We start from the raw sequence: 19,139 nt of genomic DNA, 5'->3' as shown, positions 1-19,139 counted from the left end.
CTCAAACATATGACTATTTTACAGCTATTTAAAGACAAGACTCTCCTTAATCTAACCACACTGTCCGATTTCAAAAAGGCTTTACAACGAAAGCAAAACATTAGATTATGTCAGGAGAGTGCCCAGCCAGAAATAATCAGACACCCATTTTTCAAGCTAGCATATGATGTCACAAAAACCCAAACCACAGCTAAATGCAGCACTAACCTTTTATGATCTTCATCAGATGACACACCTAGGACATTATGTTATACAATACATGCATGTCTGTTCAATCAAGTTCATATTTATATCAAAAAACAGCTTTTTACATTAGCATGTGACGTTCAGAAAAAGCATACCCCCCGCAAACTTCCGGGGAATTTACTAACAGTTTGCTAAATTACTCACGATAAACGTTCACAAAAAGCATAACAATTATTTTAAGAATTATAGATACATTACTCTATGCACTCGATATGTCCGATTTTAAAATAGCTTTTCGGATGAAGCACATTTTGCAATATTCTAAGTACATAGCCCAGCCATCACGGGCTAGCTATTTAGACACCCACGCAGTTCAGCCTTCACCAAAATCACATTTCCTATAAGAAAAATGTTCTTACCTTTCTTGTTCTTTGTCAGAATGCACTCCCAGGACTTCTTCTTCAATAACAAATGTAGGTTTGGTCCCAAATAATCCATCGTTATATCCAAACAGCGACGTTTTGTTCGTGAGTTCTAGACACTATCAGAATGCTACATCACGGTCACGAGCATGGCGCATGGCGTGACAAAAAATGTCTAAATATTCCATTACCGTACTTTGAAGCATGTCAACCGCTGTTTAAAACCAATTTTTATGCCATTTATCTCGTAGAAAAGCGATAATATTCCGACCGGGAATCTGCAATGAGCCTAAACAGCCGAATGAAATTTCTCCACGGGGGCGAATCGTGCACGCGCCTCATTCAATGGTCCTCTGATCGGCCACTTACCAAAGGCGATAATCTGTTTCAGCCAGAGGCCGCCTCGTCATCCTTCAGGTTTTTCCCGGGTTCTGAGAGCCTATTGGAGCCCTAGGAATTGTCACGTTACAGCTAAGATCCTTACTTTTCAATAAACAGATGCAAGACGCACGACTCCTTGTCAGACAGGCCACTTCCTGCATGAAACCTTGTCAGGTTTTTGCCTGCCATAGGAGTTCTGTTATACTCACAGACACCATTCAAACAGTTTTAGAAACTTTAGGGTGTTTTCTATCCAAACCTGAACAATAATATGCATATTCTAGCTTCTGAGTTGGTGTAGGAGGCAGTTAAAAATGGGCACATATTTTTTCCAAAATTCTCAATACTGCCCCCTAGCCCAAACAGGTTAAGAATGAGAATTAATGTTTCTCATGCATCAGACATACTCTTTGGAGGTTGTTTGATTCATACTCAATATATGAATGTCTACCACGTCTAATCCAACAGGTCAATCTCCAAGGCATTCCTAGTCGATCTCCAAACATTTCTGTAAAAAAACAACAACAAAGCCTTGCGTTCATATTTGTATTTATTCGGCTCGCTCTGTTGGTGTTAGGTGCACTTGATTCAGCTGCCCTGTGCGCCGATTAGGCAAAGTGTTCCGGCAGGCCCGGAGAGCAAATCAAGCGCACTATCGGCCTGACGCTGGCCAAGCGGATGGCTTCGGTTACCGTGTCTGCAGTAACATAGCATGCGTAAAGGAAAGTTAAAGAAAAGTTGATACTGTGAGATTTAACATTTTTAAAAACATGACTATGGTGACCAAAAATGTCTTACTCAGCACTGTTAACAGTGTTTTTATTCAACGCTTTTATACGCCATAAAATGCACCTTCTTCCTACATCTACTGGTGCTACAACTGTATCGATAGGCTTGCACTGTTATTATTGGCGGCTTGGTTCTTTTTTAATATCGAGGAATATTTCAATTTCACTGTTCATAGGAGGAACAACATGAATTCGTGCATGAGGCAGGAATAATGCGGTGCTACTCGAGTTTCACTATCAACATGAACATGGTGTCCCTTTTTAGTCAGTTTCAGCAGAGGATGGAGAGAGTAGAGGGCTGTTGAGAGGCATATCCTCAGTCTGCTGCTCTCTACCTCCGCTGAGACTGACCATCAGATGCAGGCACCATCAGCCCAGTAAAATGAAAAGCAAATTATTTTTATGTATTCTCACTCTGCTGTGCCTCGCAAGTAATACAACAACTGATCTATTACCGGTGTGATCATATAGTCTACCTCAAATTTTTTAATAAATTTATTTTTTAAATGGTCCGAACAGAGGGCAATTCAAGCAAACACAATATGCGGTGATAATGTATTGGGCATTTAACCTACTAAATAAACCTAATTGCTTAAGTACTGTTTTAAATAGGTTAATGTTGCAGAGGCTTAGGCTCCGTTTTTTGAAGTTAGGTAAAAAAGAAAATCTGAGTGGTAGATCTCGGGCTCGTATTTTGACTCAGAAAGGGATCTTGACTCAGAAAAGGGTTGGTGACCACTGGTCTAGTCTGTCAGCACCGACAATAGTTCAAAGTTCATGTTAGAGTGGTGTCTCAAATGAAGAGGAGGAAGGAGTAAACATTTGTCTGAAGGAAAGAAGTCTAGTCTCCTACAAGGCCGTTGGAAGTCTGTGTCTGTCTGTCTGACCTTGCTGCCTCATCGCACAGTGAAATGGAGTATTCTCCTTGAGGCACTTTGGAAGGCGAAACTGTGGTCGCGTCTCAGACATCACGTGATGGGTTAAAAAATGTGTCATTGGCTGCGTCTGAAATGGCGCTTTATAATGCACTGCTTTTGACCAGGGCCCGTAGGGGATAGGATGCCATTTTGAACACAGCCAGTGTCTCCTTTTGAGGTTGTGGAGAACAATGTAAGCTTACTGCAGAAGGGTGAATAGACACACATTTTCCTTTATACATAGAATCCTGTGTTGCTATGACTTTGTCTCTGATGCAACTGCTTTGCCATTCAGACAGACTCTTGTATTTAGTGCTGATACACTAAAAGTCATGCTAAATAGAAGGGCAGCATTTTGATACAAACTGTAAATGTGAAGATAATTGCACAGTCTTTCGGTGGTCGCCTTTATAAGCTAGAGAATTTATAAGCTAGAGAAATGACCGAACTAGATTTGGTGACAATACAACATGTAATTGCTTTTACTGTTGTCCAGGCTATATCTACTCTGGGTCCAGTTACAGCTGTTTTTAACAGTGTACAATCCCCCCATTCCCCACACTCTGAAAAAACCCTGAAACCACTTTAGCCTGCCGCTGATGTATGCAGACGTCCAAAGCAGCTGGCCGCGCCTGTCGGAGCAGCCAGAGACCGGTCGTTAGTGCTGGGGGGAACGTGGAAAACAGGCCCAGAATCAGGGCCAGCCAGCCCCTATAACTGCCAAACGTAAAGAACCTCTCAATCGCTTGCTCTCTACCTCTCTTTCCCGCACTCTCTCTTTCTCTCTCTCTACCGATAACGGAAGAGGCGAGTCAAGCGGCTATGTCACCCCCCCTCCTCCCTTCTCCTCCTCTTCTCCTCTTCTCCACCTCCCCATCTTTCTGGCTCGACGCTGTCACTCTGTCACTTGCTTGCTCACAGGTCATCACTCTCCGGCGTTTGGGACTGGACTGTAAAGCGGTGAAGGATTGGAAACAGCTGGGGCTGGGGTAGAAAATGTCTTTCGCTTGCCGTGTTTTCTCCCCCCGCCGTGTTGCTCCTTAAACCCTGGATGTGATTCATATCCCCAAATATTCCTGAGAACATTTCACACACAATATTTCAGACTCTCTCTCTCTCTCTCACACACACACACACACACACACACACACACACACACACAGAAACCAATCGCTTCTCAAGAAGCGCAGAAACACCCGTGAGACTCTGGTAACTACAGTTGAAGTTGGAAGTTTACATACACTGTGGTTGGAGTCATTAGAACTCATTATTCAACCACTCCACAAATTTCTTGTTAACAAACTATAGTTTTCCAAGTCGGTTATGACATCTACTTTGTGCATGACACAAGTAATTTTTCCAACAATTGTTTACAGATAGATTATTTAACTTATAATTCACTGTATTACAATTCCAGTGGGTCAGAAGTTTACATACACTAAGTTGACTGTGCCTTTAAACAGCTGGGAAAATTCCAGAAAAGTATGTCATGGCTTTAGAGGCTTCTGATATGCTAATTGACATAATTTGAGTCAATTGGAGGTGTACCTGTGGATGCATTTCAAGGCCTACCTTCAAACTCAGTGCCTCTTTCCTTGACATCATGGGAAAATCAAAAGAAATCAGCCAAGACCTCAGAAAAAAGGTTGTAGACCTCCACAAGTCTGGTTCATCCTTCCAAACGCCTGAAGATACCAGGTTCATCTGTACAAGCAATAGTACGCAAGTATAAACACCATGGGACCACGCAGCCGTCATACCGCTCAGGAAGGAGACGCGTTCTGTCTCCTAGAGATGAACGTACTTTGGTGCGAAAAGTGCAAATCAATCCCAGAACAACAGCAAAGGACCTTGTGAAGATGCTGGAGGAAGCAGGTACAAAGTATCTATATCCACAATAAAACAAGTCCTATATCGACATAACCCGAAAGGCAGCTCAGCAAGGAAGAAGCCACTGCTCCAAACATGCCATAAAAAAAGCCAGACTACGGTTTGCAACTGCACATGGGGACAAAGATTGTACTTTTTGGAGAAATGTCCTCTAGTCTGATGAAACAAAAATAGAACAGTTTGGCCATAATGACCATTGTTATGTTTGGAGGAAAAAGGGGGACGCTTGCAAGCCGAAGAACACCATCCCAACCGTGAAGCACGGGGGTGGCAGCATAATGTTGTGGGGGTGCTTTGCTGCAGGAGGGTCTGGTGCACTTAGAAGGGTCTGGTGCACTTACAAAATAGATGGTACCATGAGGAAGGAAATTTATGTGGATCGATTGAAGCAACATCTCAAGACATCAGTCAGGAAGTTAAAACTTGGTCGCAAATGGGTCTTCCAAATGGACAATGACCGCAAGAATACTTCCAAAGTTGTGGCAAATGGCTTAAGGCCAACAAAGTCAAGGTATTGGTTTGGCCTTCATAAAGCCCTGATCTCACTCCTATAGAAAATGTATGGGCAGAACTGAAAAAGCGCGTGCGAGCAAGTTACACCAGCTCTGCCATGAGGAATGGGCCACAATTCACCCAACTTATTGTGGGAAGCTTGTGGAAGGCTACCCAAAATGTTTGACCCAAGTTAAACAATTTAAAGGCAATGCTACCAAATACTTATTGAGTGTATGTAAACATCTGACCCACTGGGAATGTGATGAAAGAAATAAAAGCTGAAAGAAATAATTCTCTCTACTATTATTCTGACATTTCACATTCTTAAAATAAAGTGGTGATCCTAACTGACCTAAGACAGGGAATTTCTTCGAGGATTAAATGTCAGGAATTGTGAAAAACTGAGTTTAATTCCATTTGGCTAAGGTGTATGTAAACTTCCGACTTCAACTGAACCTTAATAAGAGTTGCAACAAAGCCTGTGTCGAAACACGTCCCCAAATCAATCAGGGAACGTCGGCCATTTTAAAAGCAAGCACATAATGTTTTGTTGCGACAAATGACTCCCTTATGTGTCTTAATTCTCTCTCCCATGCCGCCTTCGCTGCACCACGGCACATTAGCCAGACTTAGGCCCCGGAGACTATCTTAACTCAGTCTTGAATTTTTTTCCCTCCCTTTTTTTCCCTTTGTATAAATGAAAAACAAATGCTCTATCAGGGGAAGAAAGGCAGGGGAGCGTGGCTCGCACCTCGTAGCCATGTCGACTTAATGAGTTGAATAACCTATTTACTTTAGAGCAGCCAGCCAAGGACTGTCTTGTCAATGCTCGGCTGGGGGACACAAGAGCTTGTCAGGCGGACTGGAGTTCATACTCCTCAACGATGCCATTGTGAAGAAAATTGAATAAATACTGTCAAAAAATAACCTCACTATGAAAGTTAAGACGGGGAAGTGGCAAAAAATGTTGTGTTCAAAACGTATTTTGCGTGGCGAAAAAAAGAAAAATAGCATAATATGAAAATTAGACATATCCTCAGCTGTCTGTCCTTGTCGTTAAGTTTATGCTGCTATCTATTCTGAATAGAACTGAAACATTAGCGACACATTTTCCCTCTTTTCCTTTGACATTTTTTTCTGGCTCTAATGTGACAATGTGCCGATGGGATTCTTAATGAAGAGGCCTGCTTTTCAGTGCCTTCTTGAGAGCCATTAGGTGCTTTTAACACATTGCGCTAAGCTAATGGCAGTAATTGAAGTCAGCTGCTCTACTCTCTTACAAAGATACCCGGCAAATGTACCCGCATCTCAGTGACACAGGGAAAACAGTGAAGCATATTTGTTTGTGTGTTTGTGTGTGTGTGCCATGTTTGTGATTTGTGTGTTTTCTGTGTGTGTGCCATGTTTGTGTGTGTGTGTGTGTGTGAGCCATGTTTGTGTATTTGTGCCATGTTTGTGATTTGTGTGTGTGTGTGCCATGTTTGTGTGCCATGATTGTGTGTGTGATGTTTTGTGTGTGTGCCATGTTTGTGCCATGTTTGTGTGTGTGTGGACGTGTTTAACTTTTCTTGTGGGGACCAGAAGTCCCCACATGAATAGTAAACAAACAAACATTTGACCAACTGAGGACATTTTGTTGGTCCCCACAAGGTCAAGTGCTATTTCTAGGGGGTTTAGGGTTAAGGTTAGGATTAGTGTTAGGGTTATGAGCTAGGGTTAGTTTTAGGGTTAGGTTTAGGAGCTAGGGTTAAGGTTAAGTTTTTGGGTTAAGGTTAGGGTAAAAGTATGGGTTTGAGTTAGGGTTAGGCAAAATAGGATTTGTATGGGACTGAATTGTGAGTCCCCACAAGGTTAGCTGTACAAGACTGTGTGTGTTTGTGTGTGTTTGTGCTTTTCGACACTTCAGATAGAGGTTAAATTGAAATGTAAAATGTAATTAAATAGTGATTAGCTCAGATCAGGTTGGAGCGGACTGTAGGTGGGGGGTGCTCTGTGATTGCAGTGCCAGCAGAGAGCCACAATGCAGACTGCAGGCCAGCCCCGATTCACAAAACGTACGAAAAATTACTAGTCTTCAATAAAGTTTTTGGAAATGTTCTTACGTTTTTTTCCTATGCTTCTTACTAAGAAATTTGACTCTCAAAAATAATATTATTGGATTTCTTCTTGGAAATGTTCTTAATTCCAAGATACAGTGCCTTCCGAAAAATATTTACACCCCTTGACTTTTTCCACATTTTGTTGTGTTACAAGGTGTAATTAAAATGGATTTAATTGTCATTTGTTGTTAACGATCTACACAAAATACTCTGTCAAAGTGGAAGAAAATGTGTAAAAAATCTATGAAAAATAAATCACTAATAATGTTATCTTGAGTAGATAAGTATTCAACCACCTGAGTCAATACAAGTTAGAATCACCTTTGGCAGCGATTACAGTCTTTCTGGGTAAGTCTCTAAGAGATTTGTTCACCTGGATTGTACAACATTTGCACATTATTCTTTGAAAAAATATCTTCAAGCTCTGTCAAGTTGGTTGTTGATCATTGTCATTTTCAATCTTGCCATAGATTTTCAAGCCTATTTAAGTTAAAACTATAGCTAGGCCACTCAGGAACATTCAATGTCGTTTTGTATATTTGGCCTTGTGTTTTAGGTTATTGTCCTGCTGAAAGGTGAATTTGTCTCCCAGTGTCTGTTGGAAAGCAGACTGAACCAGGTTTTCCTCTAGGATTTTGCCTGTGCTTAGCTCTATTCCATTTCTTTTTATCTTAAAAAGCTCCCTAGTCCTTGCCAATGACGAGCACATGATGCAGCCACATCCATGCTTGAAAATAATAACAGTGAAGTGTTGTGTTGGATTTGCCCCAAACATAATGCTTTGTATTCAGGACATAAAGCACATTTCTTTGCCAAATGTTTTGCAGTTTTACTTTCGTGCCTTATTGGAAAATGGATGAATGTTTTGGAATATTTGTATTATGTACAGGCTTCCTTCTTTTCACTCTGTCATTGATGTTAGTATTGTGTAGTAACTACAATGTTGTTGATCCATCCTCCGTTTTCTCCTATCACAGCCATTAAACTCGGTCACTGTTTTAAAGTCACCATTGGCCTCATGGTGAAATCCTTGAGCGGTGTCCTTCCTCTCTGGCAACTGACGAAGGAAGGACGTCTGTATCTTTGTAGTGACTGGCTGTATTGATCCAGCCTCCAATTAGTAACTTCACCATGCTCAACTGGATGTTCAAAGTATGCTTTTTTAATTGTATTTTTTATCTACCAAAAGGTGCCCTTCTTTGCAAGGCATTGGAAAACCTCCCTGGTCTTTGAATCTGTGTTTGAAGTTCACTGCTCGACTGGCGGAACCTTACAGATAATTGTATGCGTCCATGCAACTTATTGTGTGTCTTGTTAAGTAAATTTTTGGTCCTGAACTTATTTAGGCTTGCCATAAGTAAGGGGTTCCCTGTAGCCTTCCCTGTAGCTCAGTTGGTAGAGCATGGTGTTTGCAACGCCAGGGTTGTGGGTTCGATTCCCACGGGGGGCCAGCACAGAATTTTTTTTAATGAAATGTATGCATTCACTACTGTAAGTCGCTCTGGATAAGAGCGTCTGCTAAATGACTAAAATGTAAATGTAAAATGGGTTGAATACTTATTGACTCAAGACATTTCAGCTTTTCATTTGAATTCATTTGTAAATATTTCTAAAAACATTATTCCACTTTGACATTATGGGATATTATGTGTATGCCAGTGACACAACAACATGTGGAAAAAGTTAAGGTGTGTGAATATTTTCTGAAGGCACTCTAGCTAAACCCTAAACCCTAAGCTAATGAAAACAATTGAACATGTTTCATTCACTCACAAACTTCATCTGAAAGTTTCAGTAGTGATTGTTTTAAACCCCAAAACATATTTTCGAACTGTCATCTTAGTAAGAAATGTGCGAGCATGATTGTCATTGCTAGCAATATCGCTATCTAGATCGGTTGCCTAGCGACAATCATCTAGAAGTTCGTAAGAAGATATTTGAGAAGTTCGTAAGAAAAATGTGAAATCTTAAGATATTGTTGAGGAATTGCACTTACGAACTTCTTTTTTTTATGAAGCTTCTTAAGTTTTTGTTGAAGTGTTTTGTGAATCTGGGCATGTCCAGACAACTGCAGCCAAAGCCATTCTCCAACTCCCACTGGTTCCGCAGCACCACTTCAGATTTGATTATACTCAAAGTCAAAATGGTCAGCACTGCAGCAGCCAAGGGGTTAGCAATGTGGCCAAGGTGTTAGAGTAGCCAGGGAACTTCTCAGCTCCCCACAGCTGAGACAGGGCACCTCTCTCAGCATTGAACTGTCACTCATTATCAACCAATGGAGAGTAGTCATTCTCATCATGGACTTACACAGCACATAGCAGACAACAAAGCTATATTGGTTAGGGGGTATAGTAAACAAGAAGGTTACAGTGCAATCTGGGGGCAGATTTCAGGAATGACCATCAACATGACTTGTAGCAAGTTGCAACTGCAGAGGAAATTGTGACGCTATTGGCCCACTATCTCAATAGAGTTCTTCCCTCAAAGGTTATTCAAGTGTCGCTTCAGTCAAGCTGGACAAGCCACTAAAACAGGTCAAGTCATCTTTTGTCAATGCAGCTCAAATCAAGACAATAGCAAGTCAACCTTGTCAGTTCTAGCCATTTCCCTTCCTCTTCGTGTGTATTTGGGGGCACAGTGCTGAGGTGTGCAGCACAGAATATTGTCTCTTAAGTGTCGCTTTGTTTTGTCTTTAGTGCCGGGGTGGGCCGCACGGGCTGTTTCATCGTGATCGACGCTATGCTGGAGCGCATCAAGCACGAGAAGACAGTGGACATCTACGGCCACGTGACGCTGATGCGCGCCCAGCGGAACTACATGGTGCAGACGGAGGACCAGTACGTGTTCATCCACGATGCGCTCCAGGAAGCCGTCACATGCGGCACCACCGAAGTGCCCGCCCGAAACCTCTATGCCTACATCCAGAAGCTGACTGGGATCGAGGGCGGAGAGAACGTCACGGGCATGGAGCTGGAGTTCAAGGTGAGCTGGTCTGCGTTGTATTATTTCCATGGAATTTAATTTATTTTTTTTATAATTGGAAAAATCCACACAAAAATGCCATTTATTTTCAAGGGGAATTATTTTTGTACAGTGCATCTAGTTGTAAAAGTAGCTTGTACAGGAGGCTTACATGAGTAAGCATGCAATTATAAAAAATATATTGCAAAAGGAATAAATAAACTGATAAAGGGTGCAATGCTACAGACAAACAGCCAACTTAAAGATATTGGACAGCCTGGATGCTAACCCAAAACCAATGTGCTCCAGCTCATATCCTGCTTTATAGTACCAAAGTGGCCATGCCGACAAAAGAGGAACTAGCTATATAAATAATATAAGAAAAGAAATATTCTAGCAAGCGCCAGTAACTTTTTATGTCCAATTTTATCAGATCGCAAACTTTAATTTCTTGTATTTACTGAAAGTAAATAGTTTAATGTAAAAACCCCAACCCCCTTGTTCCAACCAACCCACCCGTCATAGTCAGCCAGTCTGCGGTGTGTTACATGTGCTGTATGTAATGCTTTTTGGCCTTGCTTGTCACGCACCCCTAAGAGATGATACAGGCTAGATTACCCATGGCCCTGTCCACATCGGGCTTGCTGCGGCATGAATCGTTTTGTTTAATCACAACATGCAATTCTTTGCTCCCCACTGCAAATCTGAGGAGCAACAATAATTCCCTTGATTCTCCTTTACATACTTAAAGGGCAATTCCACCACTTTTCAACCTCATTTTCATTATCTCCAGCACAATACCAACGGCACATTTATACATTTTACAGAAAAAAAATATCAAGTAAAAAAGTTATACCCGATGACATCATCAAAAGTTGAAACATTTAAAAACTCGGTTTAGAAAATACCCATTTTCTTTAACTTTTAATGCTACCATTTGATGTCGAAGAGAAGCATTTTTGGGGCCTTTCTTCTTATCTTTTTAACCACAGATCATAGAAACGCAGTGTTTTCACATATGTAGACACTGGTTTGGTGCTGGTGATGATGAATATGAGGTTGAAAAGTGTAGCCTTTTCCCGTTCAGAATGTTTGGCAGCCGAGAACCCGTAATCCTACTAAGTCCTTCCCTCACTTTTGCCAAGCATTATATTACACAAGCCCCCTGTTTTTAATGTCAACCACAAGCCAGACTCTAGGGAAATAAAGGAGAGAGCTGCATTAGCCAGCAGTCACCTAAAGGCAGTGCTTCTTATCTTCCTCTCTGCAGCGTTTAGCCAACACTAAAGCCCATACCTCGCGATTCATCAGTGCCAATCTCCCCTGCAACAAGTTCAAGAACCGCCTTGTGAACATAATGCCATACGAGTCCACGCGAGTGTGTCTTCAGCCAATCCGAGGAGTGGAGGGCTCCGACTACATCAATGCCAGTTTCATTGATGGATACAGGTGCGGAGAGCTTCTTTCAACATGTTGACCAACGTGGTTGAATTACTGAGACTCATAGTAGTCCACTTTTACCTTGTATTTTGTGATACTGAATATTTGTATATTGTTTCAGGCAACAGAAAGCCTATATTGCCACGCAAGGGCCGCTAGCAGAGACGACAGAGGACTTCTGGAGGATGCTCTGGGAGCATAACTCCACCATCGTAGTCATGCTAACGAAGCTCAGAGAAATGGGCAGGGTATGTTATGCTAAACTATGTTGGTTCTGTGCATTCTGTTGGCCATGCTGCTACTACTTTAACATGATAACATAACCGACGATACATATAGAAATGAACTATGCGAACATGCTAAATAAATTGAATGCAGACCAACAATGGGCTATCGTAAACAGCATGTACAGCCACACTCTGCTGGAATTCCATTGTACCGTATGAGGTAATCTCACTCATGGGGTTTGTTTCTGTTGTTTTTCCCCCGCTGCAGGAAAAATGCCACCAGTATTGGCCAGCAGAGAGGTCGGCCAGATACCAGTACTTTGTGGTGGACCCCATGGCTGAGTACAACATGCCCCAGTACATCCTGAGAGAGTTCAAAGTGACTGACGCCAGGGTAAGTACTATACTGTTGTACACCCGTCTTTTACTGTCCAAACGCTCACTGAGATTTGACAGTGCTATGAAGCGTTCCTGACTTTGTAGTTTTTGTCAAAATATATCAGATTCGTTGTTTATTGTGTGGAGTTTGGTCAAACGCATAAATCTGTCTACTTTGAAGTTTTTGTCTTTGAATAACTCTGCCTCTGTTTCATGATAAAAACTTGGCAGCACCCGCTACCATTTCTTTGAGCCATTTGATTTTAACGGTTCAGATTGAGACTTGGACTGACAGTTGGCCGACTCCTACTGTGCAGTAGTCCTCAAGCCAACATCTGGGACCCATATCAAATAAGTTGTTTATACCGAACTGGAGGTTTTTAAATGAATATATGCATAAATATATTTGAGGGAATTATGACATGTGTCAAAGGTGTAAAAACAAATACGGCACATGGCAGCCTTGAGCCGCTGGGACTTAATTCCATCAAAAGCTTACACTGATAAATGGTGCAGGCGTCTCCTTTGTAGTGTGTGTTACACTGGAACCTCAATGGGATTGCTTCCCCTTATCAAAGGGATACAATATCACTTAACTAATGCACACCCTCAAAGACAGCTTTTCACGAGCGAGCCAAAGCTCAGGCACATCAAAGGACTTAGCGTCTTTAGTATTCATATTTTAATACATTCAGGTGAAAATTACAGATATCTTTAGTAACAAACACCTGTCTCTGGTGCTTATAACTTTGTGCCTCGGGGCTCCCTGATTCGTTAATGACCGATATTGATATCTTCAATAGAAAAGCACACAAAAGCCAGCGTCATTACTGAGGCATATTGAGATTGTCCGTTTTCTTTTTTTCCCTTGACTATCTTCCTATGTGGCCTGTTTGTCAAGTGCTATGTGCAGGTTGTCTTGACTTCATCCTCTTGGCTTGACGTTCCCATTCAAGTGAACACACTGTATTCTCTCTCCCTATTTGTCCAGGACGGACAGTCACGGACGGTAAGGCAGTTTCAGTTTACAGACTGGCCCGAGCAAGGAGTTCCAAAATCAGGAGAGGGCTTCATCGATTTCATTGGCCAAGTTCATAAAACAAAAGAACAGTTTGGCCAAGATGGGCCTATATCAGTCCATTGTAGGTGAGGAGCCACATTCAAAACAATATTTTATGGAGTTTTATATAATTTACAAACAGTTTATAATGATAAGCAAGTACAATAACAGACCACAACGTTTAATGGTATTTAAAAGATTTAGCTCAACTTGCAGTGGAAACAGTGGTGCTTAACTTTGATCTTACCAGGATAAAAGATCAGATTAAAGATCTATCCAGACATTAAATTAGCTCCCAGACACCCCACAGCAGACCTGTGAGATATCATGGCAAGTGGGGAACATTAATATATAAACAGTCTCGTGAACAAAGACAAATAATGCAGTTAGTTTATAAATAGTCTAGATTGTGTAGTTTTGTCTAGACTATGTTGTTTTGACGAGGCTGTTTTGTCTGGTCATGTGTTGTTTAGTCTGGTCATGTGTTGTTTAGTCTGGTCATGTGTTGTTTAGTCTGGTCATGTGTTGTTTAGTCTGGTCATGTGTTGTTTAGTCTGGGCATGTGTTGTTTTGTCTGGTCATGTGGTGTTGTCTGGTCATGTGGTGTTTTGTCTAGACTGTCATGTTTTGTCTGGTCATGTGGTGTTTTGTCTGGTCATGTGGTGTTTTGTCTGGTCAGCTTGGAGGTTCTCAGACTGTTTATTTTCTGTCTGATTATCTTTTGATTGTTTCTCGCAGTGCGGGTGTGGGTAGGACCGGTGTCTTCATCACCCTCAGCATCGTATTAGAGCGGATGAGGTACGAGGGCGTGGTGGATATCTTCCAAACAGTGAAAATGCTCCGGACACAGAGACCAGCCATGGTGCAGACAGAGGTGAGATACCCTTTTTACCTGTAATCTCCACACCTCTCACCTTATGGAGGACAACCAAACATGATACATAACCTACCTACCTACCACACTATACACTGACTATACCAAACATTAGGAACACCTTCCTAATATTGAGTTGCCCCCTTCCCCCCCCCCCCTTTGCAATCAAAACAGCCTCAATTCTTTGGGGCATGGACTCTACAAGGTGTTGAAAGTGTTCCAAAGGGATGATGGCACATTTTGACATCAATGCTTCCCATTGTTGTATCAAGTTAGCTGGATGTCCTTTGGGTGGTGGACCATTCTTGATACACACAGGAAACTGTTGCGCGTGAAAAACCCAGCAGCATTGCAGTTCTTGACACAAACCCCTGCTCCTGGCACCTACAGTGAGGGAAAAAAGTATTTGATCCCCTGCTGATTTTGTACGTTTGCCCACTGACAAAGAAATGATCAATCTATAATTTTAATGGTAGGTTTATTTGAACAGTGAGAGACAGAATAACAACCAAAAAATCCAGAAAAACGCATGTCAAAAATGTTATAAAATGATTTGCATTTTAATTGAGGGAAATAAGTATTTGACCCCTCTGCAAAACATGACTTAGTACTTGGTGGCAAAACCCTTGTTGGCAATCACAGAGGTCAGACGTTTCTTGTAGTTGGCCACCAGGTTTACACACATCTCAGGAGGGATTTTGTCCCACTCCTCTTTGCAGATCTTCTCCAAGTCATTAAGGTTTCGAGGCTGACGTTTGGCAACTCGAACCTTCAGCTCCCTCCACAGATCTTCTATGGGATTAAGGTCTGGAGACTGGCTAGGCCACTCCAGGACCTTAATGTGCTTCTTCTTGAGCCACTCCTTTGTTGCCTTGGCCGTGTGTTTTGGGTCATTGTCATGCTGGAATACCCATCCATGACCCATTTTCAATGCACTGGCTGAGGGAAGGAGGTTCTCACCCAAGATTTGATGGTACATGGCCCCGTCCATCGTCCCTTTGATGCGGTGAAGTTGTCCTGTCCCCTTAGCAGAAAAACACCCCCAAAGCATAATGTTTCCACCTCCATGTTTGACGGTGGGGATGGTGTTCTTGGGGTCATAGGCAGCATTCCTCCTCCTCCAAACACTCCTCCTTCCCTCATTAAAATGCAAATCAATTTATAACATTTTTGACATGTGTTTTTCTGGATTTTTTTGTTGTTATTCTGTCTCTCACTGTTCAAATAATCCTACCATTAAAATTATAGACTGATCATTTCTTTGTCAGTGGGCAAACGTACAAAATCAGCAGGGGATCAAATACTTTTTTCCCTCACTGTACTACCATACCCCGTTCAAAGGTACTTACATTTTTTGTCTTGCCCATTCACCCTCTGAATGGCACACATGCACAATCCATATCTCAAGGCTTAAAAATCATTCTTTAACCTGTCACCTCCCCTTCATTTATGCTGATTGAAGTGGATTTAACAAGTGACATCAATAAGGGATCATAGCTTTCACCTAGTCAGCCTATGTTATGGAAAAAAAACAGATGTCATGAATGTTTTGTACACTCAGTGTATACTATTAACTATTAGGCAGGTAACAACCCACAGTTATTTATAAGTAGTACGTCTCAAATTTTCCATGTGCTGGGTTGAGCAAACAACCCACAGCACCACACACTTAGCATTTAAACGGAACACACAGGATTATCCTTGAATTGAAATGACTGCAGTTACCCAGCACAGTGAATTATCAACATAATCTGTGCACTTCAGGTAGCTACTTCTCTACTGTTACATGGTGAAGTCAACAGTCATACTTAGTCAGTCAGCAGTCATATTTCCTCTGTGTTTTCAAACCAAGACTCTATACAAATTGATGCTCATGAGATACAGAATTCCACTTGCCGTCTACAAAATATCCTTTGAATGGATGACAGACAACTGTTTCCAAGATCTATTATAAAGATACACAATAGCTTACAAGTGGCTCTCTGAAATTGCTTAAAAGCAGCAATCTTCTACTCTGTGGTGAATTAAGTACGTTTTTATTTATCTCATTTCTGAGCAGCGGCAAATGAAAATGTGAACGTGGCAGACGGAGAAAGAGAGAATGTTTGAGGACATGGAAACTAAAGATCATACATATGGAGAGAGACAGAAAAGAAAGACAGCGAGACAGACAGATAAATAAATTAATAGGACCTGGTTGGAAAATGGTGACAAACATTTTGGACCAATGTCTAATTTTCTTTCTCTCCTTTCTCCTCAGGATCAATACCAGTTCTGTTACAGAGCTGGCTTGGAATACCTTGGAAGCTTTGACCACTATGCAACGTAAGAGTCCCTGTCCCGGAGGAAAAGCAGAAGGCCCTTGGACAACCCCAGCGAGCCTCTCTTCTGAGCCATAATTTCCTGCTTGAGAAAGTACTTCTTAACTCCTAACTAAAGACTCAATTTAGGCCTAGATTCAATCAGATCAAGTGTTAACCGGCGATAGCAGACACCCGCATCGCAGATGTTTTGGCGGTGTCGGAGGTGGAACTGCGTTGGATCAGTCAAATCGGTGAGCAGCTGCTCTTGTGATCATTGTCACGAAGCCCCACCCACCCCACTCGCATTAGAAGTTCAGAGCGAGAAAGTGTAGGCTATATATAAATAATTACACTCAAATAGAAAAATCATTAAAGTAAATAATGAGGGTTTCTATCATCATAATGGTGTAGATTCCATCTCACATTCCAGTGTTCCAACTTGTAAACAAGGCTGCATTGGAATTCTGTTAATGCGACTCCATGCAGCCCATGGCAATGCCCACTTTAGGTATAATGCCAGGAGCCACTTGTGGATTTGACAGCTCTAATGCAGTTCCACCTCCAACACCGTCAAAACAACCACTACACGGATGTCGGCTAAAGCGGATCTGATTGAATAGAGCCCTAAGTGTTAGATGTGAGATACAAAAATTTCAAAAAATTCATAAAGATTATTCCTGGAGGACCAAGTGTTTCCCAAAACCCATGGAACTCATCCTGACACGGGAAACAGAGAGGGAATCCTGACTGTTGAAGCATCTTATGGAATTATTTTTTTTCTGTTGCTTCAAGGATTCGTCTTGGGTTAAAAAAACTGAAAGAAACAAACAAAATAACACAACGTACTATTACATCAACAAGTAATGCATCATATTACGAACCACCAGAGAGAGAAATGGAGGCACACAGAATGGCTTAAAACTTGATGCACATTGTAAAGAGACATTTCTGTTCCACAATCAAACTACACAGAGACATCTATCCATTGAAAAAGAAGACACCAGTGCTTGGTCCGCTATGAAAAAAATACCCCGTTTCCTGTCGCGACGTTCATCATTTAAAGAATTGGGGGGGAAAGGGGGAATGTTTAAAGATATATGAAACAAATAAAACCTATTGATTTAGTTTTTTAGTACTTTATTATACAGTTGATATGTGCTTTATTTTAAACTGTGTGAAATTTGATTTTTTTTTTAACAAAACGTATCACTCGAAAAAGTGAATCAAACAAAGTATTTGCGTAATCGTTCACTTTTCTCTTCCGAGTTGTATTTTTTTAAGCTGTAGAACTGTTCTAATGTATGCACCGTCATGCAGAGAAAGTCTTTGCTCTTTTAGTTTTTCTTGCAAATTTTGGGGGTTTGTTTGTCTCAATATGTGCAGTCCTGTATTCACACTACCAAATGTTGACTTTGTTACAGGGTTTTCTAGTTTTGTCTTATTTGTCCAATATCGGATACACAATAACTTACTTACACACTCATGCGATAAACTGGGGCTTTGTGGAATCAACAGGGATGAGCAAAGTATGAAGTTGCTGCTACCGATTATCTTAGTTCTTCCATGTTAGAATGAAGGTAAAAGATGAGCACCTGATGGATAAGATACATGATATACATATTTATGGTATATAGAAGATGACAGATATGAATGATATATTAATTATAATATGATCATAACCTATAACATATGTATACTGAAATAAAGTACATATATAAAATGAATGGATTGTATATGAAAGCTTCCACAATGAGGTGTCTATACTTTGGGGGAAATTAAGAGATTTTTCACTGGAATGCACATCAGTAGGACAAAACGTATTCTGATTCAGTGCATATTTTCTTGTGCAATAAATAGGTGTATTATGAATAGGGTTCATATGGATACTTTGTTAGTCATGACGTTGTTGTGGTGAGGCATGTAGGTGGGGAATGTGTCACTCGACGTATCACCAGTGCATTTAGATACGCTCATAAAGTTTGTAGTTCCATAGCAGGGGGTCGCTTAGACTAAGTCAATGTTCCATACACTAGGACAAGGTACAATGACGTCACTTTCTTCTTGAGGTGTTCAAACGCTCAAAAGCGTAACATGTTTTCATTTTGCATTTAGAGTGCCTTATATTTCTGTCTGTTTTTTATAACATTCATTTAACACATTATTGTAATATTTGAGTAGTCCATGCATATAGTACATATAACTGTATATTTAATTTTTATCTTAAGTATTCATTTGTTACATAATATGAAATTATATATGCAAATGCTTACATGGCAAGGCTTTCTATTTTCAGTTTCTGTGGCCTTCTTGTGGCTCAGTGAAAATCATTTAAAAAAATAGCATTCTATGGGAAGGAGACCGATGTTTACCCCCCCATTCGCATTGTCCTTTTGTACTCATTTCAAGTTCTTAAATCTATAAAAAGATCCAGCACTTAATTGGGATAGATGTATATTCAAAGATAGGCAAGCAGTCAATGTGCATTTTAAACAAACTAGGACTATTAAGAATGTTAGGAAAATTAAGGGAGTCAAAGCCAAATGCCTGTTGTCAACAAAGACATGCATCATGGGACAATTAGCGGAGTCCATGAGCTTTTACTGACCTTAACATTGAAAAGCACTTTCTCTATTTCCAATGAGTCAAACGGACTCCAGCAAACAGACAGTGTACAGTATATAGACACTCAGCCAAAGGGTCCCTCCACTATGCCTTAGG

General features: G+C 41.0%; 1 protein-coding gene across 30 annotated transcripts in view; it reads left to right on the top strand.

The window, feature by feature from the left end:
- Window positions 1–18,142, top strand: part of LOC115198257 (receptor-type tyrosine-protein phosphatase delta) — a 641,938-nt gene extending 623,796 nt beyond the window's left edge. For all 30 annotated transcript variants that reach the window (XM_029760069.1, XM_029760096.1, XM_029760088.1 and 27 more), the window contains 7 exons: window positions 9,875–10,160; window positions 11,410–11,588; window positions 11,701–11,827; window positions 12,075–12,200; window positions 13,176–13,330; window positions 13,983–14,118; window positions 16,379–18,142. In XM_029760069.1, coding sequence (XP_029615929.1) covers window positions 9,875–10,160; window positions 11,410–11,588; window positions 11,701–11,827; window positions 12,075–12,200; window positions 13,176–13,330; window positions 13,983–14,118; window positions 16,379–16,447 — 1,078 coding nt within the window. In that variant the 3' untranslated portion in view covers window positions 16,448–18,142. The remainder of the gene's footprint in view (window positions 1–9,874; window positions 10,161–11,409; window positions 11,589–11,700; window positions 11,828–12,074; window positions 12,201–13,175; window positions 13,331–13,982; window positions 14,119–16,378) is intronic.
- The last annotated feature ends 997 nt before the right edge of the window (window positions 18,143–19,139 follow it).

Source organism: Salmo trutta, chromosome 8 (genome assembly GCF_901001165.1).
Source record: "Salmo trutta chromosome 8, fSalTru1.1, whole genome shotgun sequence".
Lineage (NCBI taxonomy): Eukaryota > Metazoa > Chordata > Actinopteri > Salmoniformes > Salmonidae > Salmo > Salmo trutta.
The sequence above is the reverse complement of the archived record's forward strand: the minus strand, read 5'-3'. Positions and strand labels throughout refer to the sequence as shown.